Source organism: Saccopteryx bilineata, chromosome 3 (genome assembly GCF_036850765.1).
Source record: "Saccopteryx bilineata isolate mSacBil1 chromosome 3, mSacBil1_pri_phased_curated, whole genome shotgun sequence".
NCBI classification, from domain to species: Eukaryota; Metazoa; Chordata; class Mammalia; order Chiroptera; family Emballonuridae; genus Saccopteryx; species Saccopteryx bilineata.
This window is the reverse complement of record NC_089492.1, coordinates 275,951,399-275,974,355: the sequence shown is the minus strand read 5'-3', so window position 1 is coordinate 275,974,355 and position 22,957 is coordinate 275,951,399. Positions and strand designations below refer to the sequence as shown.

The following is a 22,957-nucleotide window of genomic DNA, read 5'->3' as shown; positions in this document are numbered from 1 at the left end:
CCCATGGGCCTGCTCAGCCCTAGGCCCATTTGAGCCTCCACACTCACAGTCTCAGGTACCCTTGGACTCCTGTCTCCATGCCGTCACTGTGCCAGGTCTCCCTGCAAGGTCTGTGACAGCTCAGAGCCACATAGACCCCACTGGGACATTCACAGCCTGCCAGGAGGCATAAGCTCCCTGGAAGCTGCCCCCGGCCCAGAAGTGAAAACAGTGGGAGTATTGGGGGACTTACTCTTCTCGATGATGGCCAAGGCTCTGAAAGACAGAAATGAGGAAAGGCTCGAGGCTCCATCAGCAAAGGGACAGTGCTGCCCGGGTGGGGGTGGGGGGTGACAAGGGAAAGGGAGAACAGGCCAGGGCTCCCAGAAAGGGGTCCTGTGCACAGTTCATGCCACCCAAGGGGCCTCTGACTCACACTGAGAAACACAGAGGAAACTTACTTCAGTCTCTGATGCTCAGCCATGGCGTCGTCAAAAGCTGTGAGAAGGAAACGGGGAAGGGAGAGGGAGTGTCAGGGCATCTGCCACTGTGACCGCAGGTACTGGGCTCAGCACCGACGGGTCCTCTACTCTTCCCTCCTGGTCCAGTATTCTCTTTGGGCAATATCAGGTTGGGTGGAGGGATGGGAATCCTCCCAAAAGACCATGGGGTTTTCATTGAGGATAGACAGGTGGACAGCTCACCTTGCCCGGAGAGGTCGGTGGTGAGCTGCCGGACTTCCTTCCCAGCACTGATTTCCAGGCTGTATTTGCCCCTGTCTGAGTCTTTGGGATCCAGGATGTGCAGCCAGATCTCATCCAGGGTGGTGCCGGCCCTCATCCGGTCGCCAGTCTCTAGGCGTTTCTCTCTGAAAGTGAAGGCAAATAAATGGTTAACACGACTCAGCCCATGGGTTCTGCTCAGGACAGGCTGTCTGTCTACAGGCCCACAGGCACTCCCTGCCCCAAACTCCCCTCCTGGGGTTTTGTTTCAGATTCATGAGCTGAGGGTGGTGACCATCCATGAGACATGCTATAATTATTCATCCACACATCCATTCACCATTTCTCCATCTAGCCATTCATTCAGTCATCAAATCCTGTGACACATCAACTACGTGCCACTGTTGAATCTGTATCTGTGACGTATCCTGCAGGCTGGGAATAGGAGGAAATGGTGCTCCAGGGCTGGCGACAACCAGTCCCTTCCTCACCTCTTCATTCTCCTCATCTTAAACCCTTCCAGGGTTTCTTCTATAATCACTCTCCTCTAGCCCTTAGAAACCATACAAACTATTTTTTTTTTAGCTTTAAGTTCATTCCTGGAGACACCTGGCCCATGTCCCCAGGGTTGTGTTGTAAAAGCAATACCTCTGAGCTTCACCACAGGGCTCAGAAACTCTAGAGTAGGAGCTCCATTGTTCTGGAATTCAACTTGGCCCTGGCTCTCACTCATTTGACCAACTTGACTTAAGTCAGTCTAGCCTTCTCCATAGATGGGTGCAGCAATGTCTGCTCCATGAGGCTGAGGTGTGCCACTGACAAGAAGCACTGGGAAATTCTGCTCTCAAACTAACTGGAGTCACTTAGTTCATGGCAAGTCCTCATGGATACCTTATTTATCCTGTTTTCAAGCCCTGGCTATCAGTTAGTTGTCAGCCCCACAGTCCTCTCTGCTTGAGCCTGTGTTTGCTGAGGCTGCAAAAACCCACAAGGGCACCATGACCCACCTGATGGTGTGGTTTTCTCTAGTTCCTGCACTTTTCCTTCCCTCAGCTCCAAGTACTGCTCTAAGACAATGATCCTTCTGTGGTCATGGATATTCTTGAAAAATAGTCCTACCACCAGGCTACCCATCTTCCTTGGGAGGGGGTCTTCCTTCTGCTCCCTATTCCTGACTTTCTCTGTAGCAACAGCACCAGTGGGAGTCCCTGTCTGCCGAGCCCTTGGGACCGGGCTGGGGCAGGTGCTGAGCCCCCACTCCCCATAGCCTGGCCAGGGCTCCAGGGTAAAGCCCACCTACTTGTGGAACCAGGTGGTTTTCATATACTCCACGTTGTAGTACTTGACCTTGCTGAAGATCCGGATCCCCTCCTCAGTCCCCTGGATTTTCAGTGGGGTCGCAGATAGGACTGGGGAGGCAGAGGAGAAACATGAGTCTCCCCCAAGCTCCTTTGGGCAGCACATTTTGGGGCCTGCCTGCTTGTCCCTGCTCTTGGGGTACAGTGGGGAATGCGATGTTGTGAAGAGACAGGAGCTTCTCCTCCCCTGATCTTTGAGTTTATTTATTTATTTATTTTTTAGGAAACTTATTTATTTATTCATTTTTAGAGAGAGAGAGAGAGAGAGAAGGGGGGAGGAGCAGGAAGCATCAACTCCCATATGTGCCTTGACCAGGCAAGTGCAGGATTTCGAACCAGCAACCTCAGCATTTCCAGGTCAACGCTTTATCCACTGCGCCACCACAGGTCAGGCTGATCTTTGAGTTTAGAGACTAAACCCACCCCTGGGAGCCACAGCAGGCGTTAGGTCCCCTGGAAGTTATTTGGCATCAGGGCAGGGTTGGGCAAAGAGAGGGGCTTACTTACTACTAATCCTGCCCAGCTCAGTGAAGACGGCATCCAGGGCTGGAGGAAGAGAAAGAGAATGGTCAGCTGACGTTGGACTCCCCTCTGGATGCACCAATATGAGGACATCCTTAGAAAGGCTGGTGGAGCTCACGAGCTCCTGCAGGGAGCTCTGCAGGATGACAGCTTGGGGGTTGGAGGGGGTCTAGGGCACTCAGTGATCGATGGGGCAGAGGGCACCGTGGATGGAGGACATATGGGCTGATCTGACAATTTTCTCGCCAGCTGAGCTGACAAGCTAGATGAGGAGCCAGGGGCCCACTGTAGGGCAGAAACATGAACCTGGGCTTTGAGTCTTAAAACCTGGGCTCGCTGTGTTATGTTTCAGTGAACATGGGCATCACACAGACCAGACCCCTGCCACTGACTAGCTATGCAGCATGGGCCAGTCATTTAATCTCTCTGGGTCTCAGTTGCCCCAACAGACATGGGGACCCCATACATTTCACCCCACAGGTCCTATCGCTGTCTCCTGGTTCCATGTGGTCTCCCCACAGCCCTCCTGGTCCATCTCCAACATAGCCAGCTCCTACCTTCTCCTGTGAGGTCCAGTATGGTGTCGTCCTGTCCTCGGTCATCAGAAACCACCGCTCTATAAACTCCCATGTCCTCCTTGGACGGCTGGGAAGAAGGATGAGTAAGGGCAGGGTCAGCCTGGGCTCTAGGCCAGCCCTAGCTCTCTGTGCAACCTCAGGCAAGACCCTTCGTCTCCCTGGGCTTCAGTTTACCCATCTAAAATGGGTGAGCTCTAAGGCTCCTTCTAGCTCCAGAGCTCCCTGATTCCAGCTCAGGGCTTGTCTGGGTCTGCGGGTGTGGGGTGGGGAGTGGAGAGCAGCTGCTCCGAGCAGAGCAGAGGGACCCCTCCTCGTGGAGACTGTCTGAGCCTGGCACGCCCTCCTCCTGAGCTGCCGTGCTTCCTAAGGGCCCCTGGAAGGAGGAACTCCTCCATGGTTCTCCGGAAGGAAGTGTGCTATTTTGTGCAGGACAAGGGGCTCCTCTCTGGCACATGCTTGTTAACTCCAAAACGGAGCCTGGACCAAAACTCAGTAAACCAATAAAGCAAGGTCTAGAGGTCAGAAGTGACCTCTCATTACACAGTGACTCCTTCAGGGCCTGGGACTGACTTACACCCCCCTGTCCGATCAGAGGGCCTCCTGCCCTGACCGATTCTACAGGGTGCTGTGGGGCAGCACACGGGGGAGACTCAGGCATCTCTAAACCTGGCGATCGAAGGGCTGAACCCCAATAGCCCTCTCCTAGGTCCTATTCCTCCTCCCCCAGTGAAGGCCCCAGAGTCCCAGCCGCACCCCGGGGACAGTGGCTGGAGCGACTGCTGACCCCATTCTCTAGCCTTGCACCTTTGTACCTGAGTCCTCAGAGCCTCAGTGGATGCATCTAACGTGGCGGCACAGTCCTTGCCCTGGCTATGCCGTGAGGATCAAGGGAAGGAACTCTTTGGAAGCCAGAAAGTTCTGCACTGAGGGGCCGGGTGATCATAAGACTCAGTAGCTATTAAGCATCTACTTGATGCCATGCCCCGATGACAAAGGCCAACTCGGCATGGGTATCTGGCAGAAGACCTCTGAAGCCACCATTTCCTTCCTAGCCAGCAAACCTGCGTCTGCTCCAGTCCTCCTTGGTTCCCAGAGAGGCCACAGAAACCAGGCAAGCATTGAATGCTTGAGAACAAGACGTGGGTTTCTATCTTAAACAGGTCACACTCCTCAGAGGCCACGGGGGATGTGGGTGGGTGAACTGAGTTCCAGGTGCCCAGTCTTCTTGTCCTGAAATCCTGGACTGTCAGGGCAGAAGGGACCTTTGAGAGAGCATCCCTTCCAATCCTCTCAGGTTACAGATGAAAGCTGAGGTCGGAGAGGAACAGTGACTAGCCCAAGGCCACATAGTGGCAGGGCCAGGACTAGAGTCCAAACAAAAGGAAATATCAGTATTTATCGATCCTGTCTTTATTTAAAAATTTGGAGCTTTTTTTTTGGTATGAATTTTGAATTTTATAATTATTGCATGAAATGTCATTTATCTTTGGTGACTGAGTGTTTAGTGCCCCTGATGGTGTGTACCTATGGGGCATGCCTCACGTGCTTCCCGCCAGTCCTGGCTGGCTCCTGGCTCCCCACTCAGTGCTCCTGGCACTGGCTGGAGGGCGTGAGCCCAGAGGCGGAGCCGCACATACCTCCTCGATGCAGAGGAGCCCCGCTCCTGTCTGCGGGTCGTACTGACCGTCTGGCGCCTCCTTCTTCTGGAAGAACCACTGGAAGCGGGTTTCCTTCTTGGTGTTGGTCACCTGAGGAAAGTGGAGAATGAGATTCCAGCAGGTTTCTTCTTTTTAAGTAAAAACTCAGCTCATCAGGACTTTTTTTTTTTTTTAAACAAATGGAACATCCCCTTCCCATGCACATGCACAACCTCACCATGATTCTCAGCCGTCTTCTTCCTCACACCTATGTCTCTGCTGGCTTCTGAAGTCTGCACTGTTGCTAGTGGTGTACCTCTGCCTCTTGATCCCTTCCCTACTCTTTTTTTCCTTGTAAATGCATATGCATCTTAGAGTCAAGTTAGATGTCACCTCCTTCAGGAAGCCTTCCTTGAATCACCCCAGAGTGTCTCCATCATGATTAATCAACTTCTTGCAGATGTTTCGACCACAGCAGGAGGCATGCTGTTTTCCAAGGATCCTGATTTGGACCTGTGGCCTCCTAGAAGCCTAATGAGCCCACTTCTTCCTCCTTGTATGCCCAATGCGTTGCAGTTGGTGCACAGTTGGTGCTTTGACTTTGCTGAATGGATATGCTTCTGGGAGAGTGCCCCCCCCACCCTCCCCTCCCCCAGCTCCCTAGAGAGGCAGCAGGGTGCTGAGAAGGAGCACCACTTTGCAGTCAGACAGGCTCTAGGCTCCACCTCTTGATCTTCAGCTATTTCCCCATTTGTGTTCTAATCTATCAAGTGGGAATAATAATAATGCCTAACTCACAGATGCCCATGAGGCAGATGAAATTAACCAGTGCTCTGAAGTACTGAGCAGGGAGTCTGGCAAGGCTGTCAATAGATACCAGGGAACTCCCTCAACATAAAGGCCCCTCACTTGCTCTCAGACCCTTGGCCCCAAAGAACCGCAATCCGGTGCAGCTTGAATATCTAGTTCAAGGCTGACCCAACTCACACTAATTCTTCTCCCTGGGCTCTGTGAAGGTTGGCTTTGCTCTCTGGTTAAAGCGGTCTCCCCTGGGGCTACTTCCGAGGTGTGGGATCAGCCTAGCACAGGGCATTGATTTTGGGGGAGCAGGGCAAGTAGAGCCACCAGGCTTGGGGACAGATATCGCCCCAGGGGCCCTGAGGGCAGGGATGGAAACAGGGACAAGGATTTGCCTTGCATGTCAGCAGCACTTGGCAGTCCTCTGTGACCTTCCACTGTAAGAACTCCTCGAAATAGGGACCTGCAAGAGCAAAACAAACACGCCCACCGGTCAGAGCTCCGGGCTCAACCAGGGCGCCACGTGGTGACGGGACAAGGAAAACCAGCTGGAGTGGGGGCAACGGGTGCCCGCTGGGCCCCCCTGACTGTGCACCCACCAGGGCAGCGGCTGGGGTGAGGCAAGGGAGGTGCCTAGGGTGCAAAATTTAAGGACGCACTCACTCTCCTGCTTGGCAAGTGCTGTTTGTCTGGCACAGGGACGGAGCTGGATTGAACTGCAGTGGCCTCCCCGGGGGCCCCACAGGGGAGAGGTTCGATTAACCCACTAGTCCAGAGTTCCCCAGCACTGACCCCTGGCCTGGTGGCTGAGGCCTTTGAACTTCACCCCAGCAACTCTTACCCTGCTTTCTCTTCCAGTCTCTTCTCTTAGCATCTGCCTTCCTCAGAAGTTTGTCAAAATCTGTGAACACACAGGGAGGGATGCATATGAGCCAAGAGGAACTCCGGCCCAGAGAGGGGCATCAAGGTGGACGGAGCCCAGCGTGGAGGCCGGGTGCGTGCGGCAGGCGCTGCTGACCGTCGTCCACCAGTGCCAGGGTGATCTGGTTTTTGGCTTTTCCGTCTTGGAGCTGAGCAGTGTACGACCCTTTGTCATCCTCTGACAAGTTCTGGATGATCACTTCCACCAGGCCCTTCTCTCGGTCAAAACTGATCTTGCGGCTCTGCAGAGAACAAACCCCGAGAATCATTTCTGCCCTTTCTAATCCCAGGGAATGTGCACTTGTGGGGCACAGAGAAGGGGAGGGAGCCCTGGGTCACTCTCTGCTGCATATAGAGGGGATTCTCCCCACACTCAGAGTCTTGAGCGCTTCAGTTAATTGCAATTAATAATAAGTAAGGTGACCAATCGTCCTCCTTTAGGGAGGACAGTCCTTCTGTAAGTTCCGTCCTCCCTTGAAAACTGTCCTCCTATATGTCCTCCTTTTTGATATTGGAAGATTAATCTGTAAATGTTCGTATTTGATCGATGCAGAGTTGATCCATTGTGTGTAATGGGATGTATTTGAATCTAAATGAGTACTTTTTTCTTACAATTATTATTAAAAATTAATAGGCATGTAAGCATAATTACAATATAAAATATTACAAATGTCTTTATTATACATTTATTATATTATAGTGTATTATTGTTTCAATGAATAAAATGTTTCTTTTATTTATGATATTGTTTTCTTCAATTTATTTTTATCCTCCTTTTCATTGTAAAAAAGTTGGTCACCTTATAATAAGTCCCAATCCCTACTGTGCCACTTTTATTTTTGCTATTTTCCACTTCTCCATAAAAGTATAAGGAATAATATTTTAAAAGCCTGTCCATTTGCTACCCAGAATTAACACTTATTTATATTTTGTCACTTTTCTAACAGTTTTTGAATGTTTTCTGCATTTAGAACCTTATTCCCTCTGGCCTTATTTGTGTATGTGGTTTGAGGGAAATGTGTAGTTTTTTTTTTTTGTTTTTTTGTTTTTTTTTTTGAGACAGAGAGAAAGAATCAGAGAGAGGGATAGACAGGGACAGACAGACAGGAACATAGAGATGAGAAGCATTAATCTTTAGTTTTTTGTTGTGAGACCTTAGTTGTTCATTGATTGCTTTCTCATATGTGCCTTGACCTAGGACCTTCAGCAGACCAAGTAACCCCTTGCTCGAGCCAGCGACCTTGTGTCCAAGGTGGTGAGCTTTTGCTCTAACCAGATGAGCCCGCGCTCAAGCTGGCGACCTAGGGGTCTTGAACCTGGGTCCTCAGCATCCCAATCCAACGCTCTATCCACTGCGCCACCACCTGGTCAGGCGGGAGATGTCTAGTTTTATTTTATATTTCTGTCATGGCCACTGATAGTCCCAACTTAGAGACTAGACTCCCTAACACTTCCTCTGCCACGTGCCAAGGTCATGCTTAATAGTTAAGCAGAGCATTCAAATCTATTTTCTGCCTGACCAGTTGGGGGTGCAGTGGATAGAGCATCGGACTGGGATGCAGAAGACCCAGGTTCGAGACCCCGAGGTCACCAGCTTGAGCGCGGGCTCATCTGGTTTGAGCAAAGCTTACCAGCTTGGATCCAAGGTTGCTGGCTTGAGCAAGGGGTTACTTGGTCTGCTGAAGGCCCATGGTCAAGGCACATATGAGAAAGCAATCAATGAACAACTAAGGTGTTGCAACGCGCAACGAAAAACTGATGATTGATGCTTCTCATCTCTCTATGTTCCCATATGTCTATCCCTCTCTCTGACTCTCTCTCTGTCCCTATAAAAAAAAAATCTATTTTCTCATTTGGTCCTCCTGACTCTGAGACAACCAGCCCATTGTACAGATGCAGAAATGGAAGCACACAGAGGTGAAGGGTCCTACCCAAAGGCACACAATGGATGGAGGATGATATATGAGTCTCGTGACATCTAGCCCTGAGCTTTTTCTCTCTTGTCAGAACCAAAACCCTCTTTATAACACAGTTTCTGATGATGATAAAATTTACAAATAATATGATCTCATGATAGATTCTCTCATGAGATTGAAATTATCATATTTGTAGGTAAAAACAATTGAATATGGGCAGCTCGTGTGGGTCAACTAATAAAAAATAATGGAATATCACAACTGTAATAATAATAAGAAATAAAAATAATATGATTTTCAATATTCAGGTGCTTTGATATACTCACTCATACGGCACGGATCTATAATGAATTGGTTTGAATTTAATATAAGAAAAGCAAAAAGATAAAAATAATTCAGCACAAGAACAAGAAAATGAATATCAGAACATAGATGAAGGGTCTACTTGAGTGAAAATTCTATTCAGTATATGTATATTAAAACTGCAAAAATACTCTATATCTCAGAGTTAGGGTCTAGGCTTGAATAATTATAAGCACGAACGTAGATATTTTCATCTGAAAACTGTCTGGCGGGACAGTCAAATACTATAGTAGCTGTGGGAAATTCTTTGTGGGATTGTGCCTCGCACTGGCGGGCATCTACCATCCTTGCCATTTGTCCCCCAGAGACAGAATCAGATGTCTCCATACCCACCCCATCATCGTGACAGCCAAAGCACGTGGTCGTTCCTGAAATGCCCACGAGGGGGCGCTGCCGACCTGTGGGGAACCACTGCTGGGAGAAGCCAAGTGGACTGGGCAGAGAACCTCACTTAGGAATCTGAGTCTCAGTTACCGGTGAGCTGAAGATCTCCTTCTGGTTGAAGATTAGGTGCAGCTCAGCAGCCGGAGATAACTTTTCTACTTCCAGCCAAAGTCGCACCTCTCCTTGCTCGAGGATCTCAACGTTCCAGCCGGAGATCAGTTTGATCACTGGGAGGCACAGGGCAGAGGACAGGAAGGAGTGGGTGGGGCCCCTTTCTCCCTTCCTTACTCAGACCAGCCGCACCCTGAGCACACCGTTGACATTATGTGCAAAGTGCTTGAGTGTTTGAAGGCGACATGACTGGGCTGGGGGTCAGAGGGGGGTTTATGCAAGCTCACTCAAGAGTGAAGTCATTTTAGGGAAGTGTTTATTCTTCCCACGCCTGGAGGTCATCATGCTTTGTACCCAGGTTAGACACCAATCCCTTCCCCAGGACTTTCAAAAACATGAATGTCCAGGCTCAGGCCCTGAGGTTCTGATTTGTCTGGGTTGTGGCCTGGCCATCGGGATTTTGAAAAGCTCCTGGGGTGATTCCAGTCTGCACCCGAGTTTATGACCCCTGCACGTTACTAGCCAGGGAGGGAAGCAGAGGTTTAGGTGATCCAAAATCCAATTAAGAAGAAACACCCACTCTGCCTTCCCTTGTACCCTCTTTCCAGCCTGCTGGCTTCCTCTTCCATCTCATGGACTGCTGACGCCCTGGATCTCTGGCCCTCCAGCCCCATGATGCCCCCACCCTCTGCTCCTTCACCCCCACCCCCCAGCTAGTTTTTGGCTTTTGCTGACTCAGCTTTCCTCCAAACACCTCAGGAAGTGCCTGAGGATTGCTTACCTGGATTTCTGATCTCATGACTCAACTTCTTCAGCTTGTCCAACTCTGGGCCAGGGAGGAACAAAGAGGAAACCAAAGAGAATGAACTACCTGGGCCAGTGGGGTCACAGGGAGCCTTCCTAGGGCCTATGCTGGGGGAAAGTCCTGAGAGACACCTGGGTCACTTGCAACACAGGGTTGATGTTGAGCACTGTGGGCCTTGGCCCTGGGGCACTGAGGGGGGTGTGGAGGGCTGCTGCAGGCCACCTGGAGATCAAATGCCACTTCCCCAGGGAAGCTCCTACTATGTGCCAGGCATGATCTCACTAGTCCTCACATAATGCTAGGAGGTGAGCATTACTGTCCACCTCTGATTACTCCAGGCCCACTGGTTTCTGAGCCTTATTCTTAACCCACTGTAATAGCCTCTGAGGCTTGGCCCCAATACTGAACACTTGATCTAGAAGTCTCTAGGGCAGTTCTGCAGAGTGCTGTCTCATTTGCTAACTGATTCTTTTTTTTTTTTTTTTTACAGAGGCAGAGATAGACAGGGAGGGACAGACAGACAGGAACAGAGAGAGATGAGAAGCATCAATCATCAGTTTCTCGTTGCGCGTTGCGACTTCTTAGTTGTTCATTGATTGCTTTCTCACATGTGCCTTGACCGCGGGCCTTCAGCAGACCGAGTAACCCCCTGCTGAAGCCAGCGACCTTGGGTCTAAGCTGGTGAGCTCTTTGCTCAAGCCAGATGAGCCCGCGCTCAAGCTGGCGACCTCGGGGTCTCGAACCTGGGTCCTTCCGCATCCCAGTTCAACGCTCTATCCACTGCGCCACCACCTGGTCAGGCGCTAACTGATTCTTTAGGTTGGGTTTGTCTCTTCTGCCAAGTTGAGCGCTGGGTCTACATGAGTGTCTGGTACAGAGTAGGTGCTCAATAAATCTGTGTTGCATGGATGGAGTGGGAGGAGCAGAGCCTATCTCATTTTTCCTTGTAAGCCCCAGAGTATTTAGCATGATGAGTCTCGACTCAAGAATTCAGTCAAAACAAAACAAATCAAAACACCCCATCCCTTTTGTTGATGGCTTTAGTTTGCAAAGACTCATCAAGCGTATCTGTGTAACACTGTTGTAGTTGAAGCCCAGAAAGGTGACATGACTTGCTCAAGGTCAAACAGCCATGAAATTGCAGAATTGTAAGCGAGTCTGCTTGGCTTCTGCCTCTTAACAAAATCAGAGGACCCCCTGCACAGCCAGCAGGGAAGAATGTCCCTTAGTTGCTATGGAGACAGAGAAACTGAGTCTTGTCAGTCATTAGCACTGATTTTAGTTCTGTTTAAATCATCAAACATGGATGACCCTGTAGACATGGCATCTACTCTCTGGTTTGTCATAGTCCCCACCGCTCCCTATTGCCATTCTCACTCCTCTGATGAAATGTTTGTGTCGTATGTTTTTAGCCTGCAGAAAGAAGTGAAATAATTCTGGTACCTTTGCTTTTATCAAAAGCAGAAAAAGGAAAGAGACAAGAAGAATGTGAACTCCAGCAGGCAGGGAGTTTTGCCATTGAGTTCATATGTGCCTTGACCAGGCAAGCCCAGGGTTTCGAACCGGCAACCTCAGCATTTCCAGGTCAAGGCTTTATCCACTGCGCCACCACAGGTCAGGCCACCATTGAGTTCATAGATGTAATCCTGGGACCGTATCTGGCATATGGTAGGTGCTCACTAGATACTTATTAATTGACTGGCTGGCTGAATGGGTGAGTGAGGATCTACTTCTCTGGAAATTTCTGCTTTGCTAATTTTTGTTGCTTTTTGCCCGCCTCTGGGGGACTGTCGGTCCTGGCTTGTCTCTCCGGGGAGGTAGCAGTGGCACAGGGGCATTACCATCCTCAGTCAGTGTGTGGCTCGCTGAGATGTCCTCATCAGCATCGGTGACCACCACCGAGTAGGTGCCCAGATCCTCGAGGCTCGGTTCTGTCAGGATGACCTTGGACCTGGCACAGAGAGGAGAGCTGATGCTCATGAGGGGCCTTGTGCCCTGGAGGCCAGGGGGCGGGAGGCCTCTTCCAGCTTTGGAGCCCTGCAGCCCTACTCCAGACCCTGGCCAAGCTGTGAAGCAGGGATGGCTGCCTCCTCACACCTCCTCGGGGGTCCCCTGACCAGGGCAGCTCTGGCCTGACGCCTCCAATGGCCCCTGTTAGCAGGCTGTCTGGCACAGGGTCTCTTACTGGCTGCACTGCCCCGTCTCTCCCTCCGGGGCTCCAGTCGTCAGCTCTATCCCGTGCTGGACAGGGCTGAGGCCACGAGTTGCTGGGGGTGGAGAGTGAGACTTGGCACATTTGATAGGGACCCTGTGGCCATCTGTTCCCAACCCTACTTTCTACAAATGAGCTGACACCGAGCCCAGAGATGTTCCGAGAACAAGTCACTGGCTCCCAGTCTGGCAATCAAGTCCTGAGTGTCTCCTCGGAAGTACACGTAGTTGCTTATGGAAAACGACGCCAAAGGAAGGTTGTCACTGCAGCCCCTTAAATGCACTGCTCCCTCACTTCTCCCTTAGGTGACAGTCAACATCCTTCGTAAGAGACAAGCAGCCCCTCTCAGGACAATCCATTATCTGTGGGACCTGCCGGGTGGTCCCACCCGCAAGCTCTGCAGACTCATCTGACAGCACTTGGGACCAGTGGGCTGGCTGTGCCCCCCTCCCTTCACTCACTTGTTAGCCTCCTCTGTGATCTTGACCCTCTGGGGGTCCAGTGGGCCCTTGTAGTCCTTGGACCACTGAAACTCTGAGGAGTCGGGGGCCTCGGGGGCTTCAAAAGCCAAGTAGATAAAGCCTTCTTCATCCACACCGACCTTTATCTCTGGGGCATCTGGGGACAAAATCCAACAGAGGGCACTGGATGTTTATAAATAAAGCAGACACGACCCTCCCCTGCTTAAACCCTCTGATGCCTGCCTATTTTACTTGAATAAAATAACAACCCCAGACTCCTTGCTGTGGCTTCTGAGGCCTTGCATGATCTGGCTCCTTCTCAGCTCAAATGTCACCTCCTCAGAGAGGCCCTCCTTGACCACCCCCATTAAAGTCACCCTCACCCCACCACATCAACCTGCTTTATTTCCCTTATAGCATTTATCCCTGTCTCCTTCAGGGCACTGGCTGCTTGTTTACTGCCCACCTGTACTGCTGCTCCCCCGCACCAGAGCAGGGACCCTGCTTTCTCATCCCTTCAGACAGAAGAGATGCTCATCACTTGGGATTCCATAGAAATAAATGGAATGGGGGAGGGGAGAGAAACAGGCAGGCAGGAAGGAAACGCTGGGAGAGGTGTGGAGTGGCGGTGGGGGGCAGGGCCCAGCAGGTCCTGTCTTCTGTAAATCCCCGTGCTGCCCTGGCCCCCTCTGGGCCCCGCCTCGATGGCACAGCCCAGTGGTGGTGCTGGCACTCTCCGCCTGCCCTTACCTGGCTTGTCCTCCAGGAGTATGGGGTCGGTGGGCATGGACGGTTGTCCTGGACCTGCTGAATTCACAGCCTGCACCTGGAACACATAACTCTTCCCCGGCTGCAGGTCAGAGATCTGGGGGTGGGAGTGGGGGAGGGAGGCAAGAGTGAGCACTGAGGACAGCGAAGACTACCCTTCTTGAAACCCTGGTCAGGCGGTGCTGGGAACCACTCATTTGTGGAACCCCCAGGAAGGCGCAGGCTGCCCTGGGGGTGGGAAGAGGCTTGGAGCACACTGCTCTCCTGACTTCTAGTTTTTTAGGAGGTCTCCGCATGGGGATTAGCTCCGTGCCTGTGGCGCCTGGAACTCCATGGGCTCGGAGCTTAACTCGTCGTCTATCCTCCAAAATTGCCCTTCCTGCACCCCCATCTTTCCTCCATGTATCACCCCGGGGAGAAGCCTGGGGATCACCTTCGACATCTTTTTCTTGAGCCCTACATATGCAATCACCAAGTTCCCATTTGATTTCTCTGATGTTTCCTTCTTTTTTTTTTTTTTAAGCGATAGAGACAGAGAGAGGGACAGATAGGGACAGACAGGCAGGAACAGTGAGAGGTGAGGATGAGAGGTGAGAAGCATCAATTTTTTGTTGCAGCAGCTCCTTAGTTCATTGATTGCTTTCTCATATGTGCCTTAACTGGGAGCTACAAGCAAGTGACCCCTTGCTCAAGCCTGCGACCTTGGGCTTCAAGCCAGCGACCATGGGGTCACATCTATGATTCCCATGTGACCCTATGCTCAAGCTGATGAGCCTGCACTCAAGCTGGTGACCTTGAAGTTTCGAACCTGGGTCCTCTGCATCCCAGTCTGATGCTCTATCCACTGTGCTACCACCTGGTCAGGCTCCCTGATGTTTGTTTGTTTCTTCTCTTTTTTTTTACAGAGACAGAGAGAGAATCAGAGAGAGGGACAGTCAGGGACAGACAGACAGGAACAGAGAGAGATGAGAAGCATCAATCATTAGTTTTTCATTGCGACACCTTAGTTGTTCATTGATTGCTTTCTCATATGTGCCTTGACCGTGGGCCTTCAGCAGACTGAGTGACCCCTTGCTCGAGCCAGCGACCTTGGGTCCAAGCTGGTGAGCTCTTGCTCAAACTAGATGAGCCCACGCTCAAGCTGGTGACCTCAGGGTCTCGAACCTGGGTCCTCCGCATCCCAGTCTGACTCTCTATCCACTGCGCCACCGCCTGGTCAGGTTCCCTGGTGTTTCTTGAATGTGGCCGCTCCTCCCCATGTCCCAGCCACGACCTCCATTAAAGCTTTCTGTCTCCTCTCGTGGATGGTCCAACAGCTTCCCACAAGTAACATCTCTGCCTCTGGATCCTTCTTCCTGGTCTAGCTTTCCCTCTGCCAATCTTTCCAAGATACCAGTCTGATTGTGCTTAAATCTTTCCGTGGCCTCCAGGGTAAAGTTCAGATTTCGAGGTGTAGTACCTGAACTCCCCCTAATGTAACCTTGGTCTCCGCCCTCCTCCTCCTCTTTGTGCCCCCTTCATTCCATGACTCCCTCAGGGTCCTCAGGGTTATCACGTCATTTCATGCCTCCCTGCCTTTGCCTCTGCTGAGCCCTCTGCCTGGAACGTCCCCCACTCCCATCCCCAACTCATCCTTGACCTCTCAGCTCGGGCAGAGGCAAGGATTCTGGGAATGTCTCTGACCTTCCTCCTTGGAGCTCCCAGAATCCCTCAGACGCCCCTCCATTACAAAATAGACGGTATTGTAATTGCCTGTTATCCAAGGACGGTTACGTCTAGGACCTGGTTCCAGGCCTGGCACTAAGTAGGTGTCAAGAAGTATTTAGTGAATGACTGAGTGAGTGAGTGCCAGCCAACCATCCACACGCAGAAACGGTGCCAAGTCACTGAGTCCTGCCCCACCCTGGCCTGGGCCAGCTTATGAGGCCGGGGGTGTGTGTGTGTGTGTGTGTGTGCAGAGAAAGATCCACATGGAGCGGCTCTCTCCGTCTCAGGCCAGCTGGCCGGCACTGGCCGGCTCTCTGCAGGGGGCCTGGCCCTGTGGGGGCGGCAAATGCAGAACAGAATCTCAGAGCATTCCATAGGCCGAGACTTGTCCTCCCTGATTCCATCTTAGATGGCCTTACTGTAATTATTTTTCAAATGAAAGTATTTTTTATTTTTTTCTGGTTATAAAAGAAATGCATGCTTGTTGGGGAAAATATTAAAATGATTGAGAAGAAGATAAAACAAAGGGCTGAACCAGAATTAGCAGTTTTGTAATAACCCACTCAGACTTTAAATGCACATAATCCATATAGAAACACGACATGTGCCGTATTTCATTATTTTAATGTCTTAGTCTTTCCACACTGTTCTGGGCTTTGCCAGCCTGCCTTCTTTTCTCTTGGTGCCAACTTATGAGTGGTCTTGAACACCGCGCACCCTCCCGCCTGCTGGTGGAAGACCCCTTCAGGAAAATGAGTTGGAGAGATACAGTCCCTCCTTCCCTAGACTGCAGCAAACAGAACCTAATCCACATCACGGACCTGTCCTCACAAATGTGTCTTAGACAAAGGAGGCCTGTGAGACATGCTGGCTTCAGAGATGGACACCACGGCCTGAGAAAGTGGCCCAGGTGACCTGGAGTCTGTGGTCCCGACTGATTGTCTTAGTGATTTGTGTCCTCTAAGAATGCTTCAACCTACGTCTTTGTTTTCTGTGCCAGACACCTGTGAGTCGTCTTTGTTAGGCTGGAGGAGGATTGAGTGTGTCTTTCTTTCTCCTACAAGTGTAGAAGTGGAAACATCATCACAGGTGAATACAACCAATGCTTCTGCCAGATTTCTTATTTATCCAAAGAGTTTTTGTTTCTCATGTAAGTTAAGAAACATATACCTGCATATATGGTTTGTTGATATGTAATATGTATACTATGACATACATATATTATGTTATCTAACACATGCATCTCCTATTCTGTATTCTGCTTTTTTCTTAGCCACACATAATGGATATGTGTTCATGTCAATACGCACATGTACGTCTGCCGTGTTACCCTGTTGCCGCTCCTTAAGCCACTTAGTCTTTATGCTCCCTGGCGCAGGATTCCACTTTAAGGATGCACTATGATTTATTGAAGTAAACCCTTTGGTGGACATTTAAGTTGTTTCCAACTTTTCTTTTATGAACTAAGGAACAATGAGCATTGTTATCCTTTGATCTTTGCACACTTGCTTAACCATTTCTCTACAATTCAATCCTTGGAGCAGAATTCCTGGTTCCAGGGATGAGCATATCCAAATGCTGATATACCTCACAACTATAAGTCAGTTTTTAGGGTTGAGTCTGCTCAGAGTGGAGCGGGTTAAGTCTACCAGCCAGCCAAACCTGCTAACCAATTCACTGGGTGACCCTGGGCAAGCCACTCTCCCTCTCTGGCTCTCTGCTGCCCTTAAGGGAGGGCAGTACTCCCTGAGGGTCTTTCTAGCTCTCATGTGCTGTAGTCCTGCCGTGTCCAGTGGCAGAGAAGGCTCAGGGTGTGTTAGAGAGTGAAGGGGCAGAACTCACCCTCAGGTGGGTGCCAGAGATGGGGTCTGGGGTGACTGGCTTCCATTGCCCAGAGCCTTCCTCCTGGAAGCTGACGCGGTAGCCTATGACTGGCGTGGCCCCTGTGTACACTGGGGGCTCCCACTTCAGCATCAGGGAGGTGGCCCGCACCTCGATTGCCTGCACGTCGTATGGAGGACCTGGGGGAGATGACGTAAAGGAGCTGGGCAGCCAGGCAACCAGGTAATGAGCAGGGTGGTCAGTCAGCAAGTCTGTCAATCATTCAGTTTCAACCAAGCCTGGAAGCACCTGTCCTGGGCATAGCAGGGACCTGGCCGGCCTTGGCATCATGACAAAGGTTGGTCTGGGCCTGAAATAGGGTTAGACCCTCCCATTTCCGTGACAGACAGCATGAATCCATCTAATGTCTTTATTGTTTCACTGTTTAGTGGAGGGACTAAGGGTGTGACCTCCAGAATCAGGTTACCGGGGCTTATGTCTCAGCTCAACTCTTTCAGGCTATGGAGACTCAAGGCAAGTTACTTAGCCTCTGCGTTCCTATTTTCTCATCTGTAAAATGGGGATAATAATAGTTCTTATAATATAGTGGCGTTGTGAGCATTAATGACATAATTTATGGAATGTGTAATACCCAGTAAATATTAGTTGTTTATAATTGTTGACTAAAGCATCACACATACTAATTATCTGCCAATCAGGTAAAGGTTTTGTGTAGAAAACAGAACTGAGCTGAACAGAACGGTGGAGGGTTGTGATCCTTCCTGGGGGCAGGTGAGGGGCTCATTTGTGAGGAAGCTAACAGGGCTGTGGGAGTGGTACGTAGGGTGACCAGCCCTCCTTGTTTGTCCAGGACTTTCAGCAGTAAAATCAAACTGGGCAAACTGGGACGAGTTGGTCATCCTAGCAGTCCGCTTTCGTGGTTTGAGATCAATCTGTGGCCAGAATCAGAGGTTAGGTGATGTGTTGCACTAGAAGATAGTTTGTGTTGGGGTACAGGGCCAGTTGATGGTCAAGGTCAGGGGTCCTTTAAGGGAGCACTAAGACTGTCTGTGTCAGTCCCTGGCTGGTTGGCTCAGCGGTAGAGCATCGGCCCAGCATGTGGAAGTCCTGGATTCAATTTCCGGTCAGGGTATACAGAAGAAGTGACCATCAACTTCCTCACCCCTCCCTCCTCTTCCTTCTTTTCCTCTCTTTCTCTCTCTCCTCCCCTCCCGCAACCATGACTCAAATGGTTCAAGCAATTTGGCCCTGAGTGCTGAGGATGGCTCCATGTCCTTGCTTCAGGTGCTGAAATAGCTCGGTTGCAGAGCAACAGAGCAGCTACTCCAGATGGGCAGAGCATCACCCTGTAGGGGGCTTGCCTGGTGGATCCCAGTTGGGGTACATGCGAGAGTCTGTCTCTGCCACCCTGCTTCCTGCCTCTCACTTAATAATAATAATAATAAAGGGCCCTGGCCGGTTGGCTCAGCGGTAGAGCGTCGGCCTGGCATGTGGGGGACCCGGGTTCGATTCCCGGCCAGGGCACATAGGAAAAGCGCCCATTTGCTTCTCCACCCCCCCTTCCTCTCTGTCTCTCTCTTCCCCTCCCGCAGCCAAGGCTCCATTGGAGCAAAGATGGCCCGGGCGCTGGGGATGGCTCCTTGGCCTCTGCCCCAGGCGCTAGAGTGGCTCAGGTTGTGGCAGAGCGACGCCCTGGAGGGGCAGAGCATCACCCCCTGGTGGGCAGAGCGTCGCCCCTGGTGGGTGTGCCGGGTGGATCCCGCTTGGGCACATGCGGGAGTCTGTCTGACTGTCTCTCCCCATTTCCAGCTTCAGAAAAATACAAAAAAAATAAAAATAAATAAAAAAGACTGTGTCAGAGATTACAGGGTCCTTGGTGGAAAGGGTCAGGGGTCTGCTGTTTAGGACCAATGAGCAAATGTGAGTGCACAGAGAGCTCGGCAGCAGTCATCTCATTGGTTAGATTGGGGGAGGGCGGGGCTGCAGAGGTCCAGCACCTCCGGGCCTCTCACCTGGCTGGGGCATCGTCCACTCTTTGCACTCAAACAGGCTGCTGGGCGCTGACAGCTCACCAACACCTGCCCAATTTGCCGCCCGGGCACGGAACTCATAGAAGTGGCCTTCACAAAGGTTGCTGACCTTGAAGAGCAGAAAGGACATAGTGAAAACCAAGGCCGGGGAGGAAGGAGCAGAGGTACAGCAGTGGGGAGAGAGGTTCAGAGCGAGAAGTCCGTGGGGGCTTTAAACACGATGGGCCAAGTGGGTCTGCGCTTGGAAGTTAGCTGGAACGTCAAGGCCAGGTGCCTGAGGCCTCTCTTAGTCTCAGAGCCTCTGGTCGTGACTCAACCGCACAAGTCAGGGTCCCAGTGGGGTGGCCACATGCCAGCCTTACCTTGCAGACCTGGGTGGGGACAGGCTGCTGGTTGACCGGGTGCCAGTCCAGCTCCTCTGAGTCGTGCTGGTCCGGGAAGTAGCCCAGGATCTTGCCACCTCCACGGCGCTTGGGGGGTTTCCATCCAATGACCATTTCATTTTTCCCGCAGCTCAGAAGGATGAAGTCATATGGGGCAGATGGTGTAGCTATGGGGGGCCAACGGGGTGAGGCCAGGGGCATTTACTATGTACTTACAGGCCCTGAGGAACCACCAAGCCTCCCCCAGTGGGTGCTAACTTTGCCAGAGGTGCCTGCCAGTGACCCTGACTTTGCCCCTGGGAGGGCCTGAGGCCATTGCTACTTCCTTCCCAAAGGAAAGGGTGGTCAGGGAGGGTGACCACCAGCTCCCTTTGAGGGGGCTTATCCCATTGGCCCCTGGGTTTGGACCCTCCATGATGTGGTCTGTAAGCCCCTGCTTTCTTCCCAGCCCAGAGCTGCCCCCAGACTCTTGCAGGCTGGATCTGCTCCTCGGACTTACCCAGAGCCTGCTTGACCCTGATGGGCTCGGTGGCCGCCGAGCTCTCCCCTACGCCGGCCTCGCTGACGGACCTGACACAAAACTCATACTCCTTCCCCGTCCTCAGCCCAGGAACCGTAAACCTGGGAGAGAAACGCAGTATTCGCAGATGGCCAAACAGCTTGCAGACATCTCTGAACTTTCTAGAACAATCTTGTGGGGTACAGGGTCACCAGCCTGGTAGGATTTGAGGGTTCCAGGCCAGTTCTTACCTAGAGATATTGCCCTTGCCCCCAAAGGGCTGTGTGCACCAGGGTGTGTGTGTGGGGGTGAAGTCTTTAAGATTTTAAAGTTTGGAGGAAGATGGTCAAAAGGTACAACCTTCCAGTTATAGGATAAATAAGTACTAGGGTGTGATGTACAGCATGGTGACCACAGTCAACGCTGCTGGGTGACTCATGGGAAGCTGTTGGTAGCTCCGGAGAGTTCTCATCACAAGGAGAAATTTCTTTTCTTATTATTGTAACTCTATGATAATGGATGTTAACTAAACTTGTTATGATAATCACTTCACAGTATATGTAAATCAAATCATCATGTTGTACACATTATACAGGGATGCATGTTAATTATTTCTCAATAAAACTAGAAAAAAATGATTTTAAAGGATGTGACTCTTCTAGAGCCTGCCATTAAAATGTGAATATGCTGGAAGGACACCAGCTGGAAGCTCATTCTGTTTCTTCTTTTAAACCCTAATTGTGCACCTCTTTCTCCTTTGTCATTTATCAACATTTTCCTGTAGCAAATCTTGTTCTACTGGGAGTCTGACCTTGAGGAGCCCTAAGGACTTAAATCAGGTGTTGCTGGCTGCTTGGGGACACACGGATCTGACGGGCAATATGGCTTTGTGAGGGGCCGGAGGCACCCACGGCAGGGTGAGAGGCTGGGGGACTCACCGCACTAGCCTTGTGACAATGAACGACAACAGTGACAATAATGTGCACTTGTCTAGCACTTAGTTTTCATAGAATCTATGTAAACCCCAAGTATGCGTCGTAACACCCTCTAAGGAAGGTACTGTGGCTTACCCCTGGTCTGGAGATGAGGATGAACTTGAATGTTGGAGGGGCCCTTAAGCATCAAACTATCCCATTTCTTCATTTGATATGTTGGAAAAGTCCCCCCAGAAGGGAAGAAGTGTGCCAAGAGCACACAGCCTATCGGGAACACAGCTGGACCAAACCCAGGTCTCCTGAGTCCCGCACAGTGCCATTATATACATCCACCCACCCACCCATCCATCCAGTCATCCATCCAACTGCCCACCCACCCACCCATCCATCCATCCAGTCATCCATCCATCCATCCATCCATCCATCCATCCATCCATCCATCCATCTATACATCCATCCATCTATATATCCATCCATCCATCCACCCATCCCATCCATCCATCCATCCATCCATCCATTCAGACAGTATTTGACCATCTCCTAAGTGTCATGTTCTGTGGGCCCAGAGTTATGGCACACAGCCCAACTGAGCTGTCTCACGCCATTGCCCTTGGCAGTTCTCCTGGGCAGTGGTGTGCAGTCTCGTTCCAGCCGTGACCCCTGTAATCGGCCACCTGCCTGTGTGCAGTGAGTTCTCTGAACATTCCAGAGGAGTGTGCCATCCCCCATGTGTAACTCGTTCCCCAGGCATGTCACACCTGTCACGTAACTTTCCTTCAACCCCTGCCCCTCCTCAGGGAAGGACACTCAGGGCAAGTGGGGGAGGGGGAGATGTTATTCCAGGGACAACCGGATTCTGAGCTAATTTGTCAAACACCCGATTTGGAAACTGAAGCATAACAAATTATGGGTGACCTCCTGCAGCTGACTGTGAAGTGCCGAGGACCAGAGGGACACAAACTCCTGTTGCCTTTTCTGGATAAGACGGTCTCTAGGCTTGTGGCCCAGGGCGAGAGGAGCCCAGCCAGGTGTGCACAGGGCCTGTCCAGTCCTCTGGTGGAAAGGGAGGGGGCAGGTGTGACTACTGAGCTCCTTATCCCACAGAGCCTCACAACGGAGAGAACTTGGGAGCCCAGAAGCCTCAAGGCTTCGTGCCTGCAAAGACCCAGGCTGGGCCTCCGCCAGTGAGGTGAGGATGGCGCCACGGAGGGGAGCAGGAGTTGAAAAGGCAGGAGGACTGGAGTCTGAGTGGCTCAGAGGGGGTGAGTCTCTGAGCAGAGGCACCAGGCATGTGGGGGATGGGTGCGGAGTCTGAACCCAGGCTTCCCTGCTCCTGAAGCCACTGTTGCCCTGCACCACCCCCCTCTCTCTAAGCTCCTAGAAGGATGAGACCTAGTTAGTCACCCCTATCTGCAAACAGGATGTCCTCAGCAAGCGTTTGCTGAAAAAGGCCATCTGGGTGGGGTTCCAGTTCTTCCACTTACCAACCAAGGGAGTTCTGGTAAGTGACTTAACCGCTCTGTGCCTCAGTTTCTTCACTTGTACAGCGAAATTAAAAATATTAGTCCAAAGATCACAGGATTGCCGTGAGAATTAAATGACGTAATGTCTCAAAAGAGCTTAGAACAGTGCCCAGTGCCCAGCATCATAGTGTGAAATGGTGGGCTTCGTTATCACTACGGTCCCTCCTTGGAGGATGCCCTGGTGCAGGAAGGGGTGGGGCAGACTCACTTGTTGCCCTGGATGGGTTTGTTGTTAACCGTTTGCCACTCGGACGACCCTGCCTGCCGGGAGTAGATGTAATAACCCAGGAGCTCTGGGTCTTCCTCCATGGGCTCCCAGGTCAGGGAGATAGAGGTCTGCGTGTCTCGGAAAGCTTGAACTCGAGCTGGAGGAGGGAGAGTAGCTAAAAAACAGAAACGTGGTCTGAGTAAGGGTGCCCAATTACAGGGTGCTCACATGGGGTGTGTGAGAGGCAGGGAGGGGCCCCCACAGTAATCAGTGGTGGAAGGTGGATTCCAGATGT

The 22,957-nt window shown here is 51.3% G+C and overlaps 1 protein-coding gene across 2 annotated transcripts in view; it reads right to left on the bottom strand.

Moving 5' to 3' along the window:
* MYOM3 (myomesin 3) overlaps positions 1-22,957 on the bottom strand; it is a 52,728-nt gene that overhangs the window by 3,568 nt on the left and 26,203 nt on the right. For both annotated transcript variants that reach the window (XM_066270100.1, XM_066270102.1), the window contains exons 16-35: positions 22,663-22,837; positions 19,997-20,118; positions 19,477-19,664; positions 19,097-19,223; positions 17,085-17,263; positions 13,518-13,632; positions 12,768-12,924; positions 11,936-12,045; positions 10,071-10,115; positions 9,269-9,405; positions 6,613-6,757; positions 6,436-6,495; positions 5,990-6,057; positions 4,797-4,907; positions 3,139-3,226; positions 2,567-2,605; positions 2,002-2,110; positions 684-847; positions 441-477; positions 233-255 (exon numbers count right to left, since the gene is read on the bottom strand). In XM_066270100.1, the coding sequence (XP_066126197.1) occupies positions 233-255; positions 441-477; positions 684-847; positions 2,002-2,110; positions 2,567-2,605; positions 3,139-3,226; positions 4,797-4,907; positions 5,990-6,057; positions 6,436-6,495; positions 6,613-6,757; positions 9,269-9,405; positions 10,071-10,115; positions 11,936-12,045; positions 12,768-12,924; positions 13,518-13,632; positions 17,085-17,263; positions 19,097-19,223; positions 19,477-19,664; positions 19,997-20,118; positions 22,663-22,837 (2,199 nt within the window). The remainder of the gene's footprint in view (positions 1-232; positions 256-440; positions 478-683; positions 848-2,001; positions 2,111-2,566; positions 2,606-3,138; positions 3,227-4,796; positions 4,908-5,989; positions 6,058-6,435; positions 6,496-6,612; positions 6,758-9,268; positions 9,406-10,070; positions 10,116-11,935; positions 12,046-12,767; positions 12,925-13,517; positions 13,633-17,084; positions 17,264-19,096; positions 19,224-19,476; positions 19,665-19,996; positions 20,119-22,662; positions 22,838-22,957) is intronic.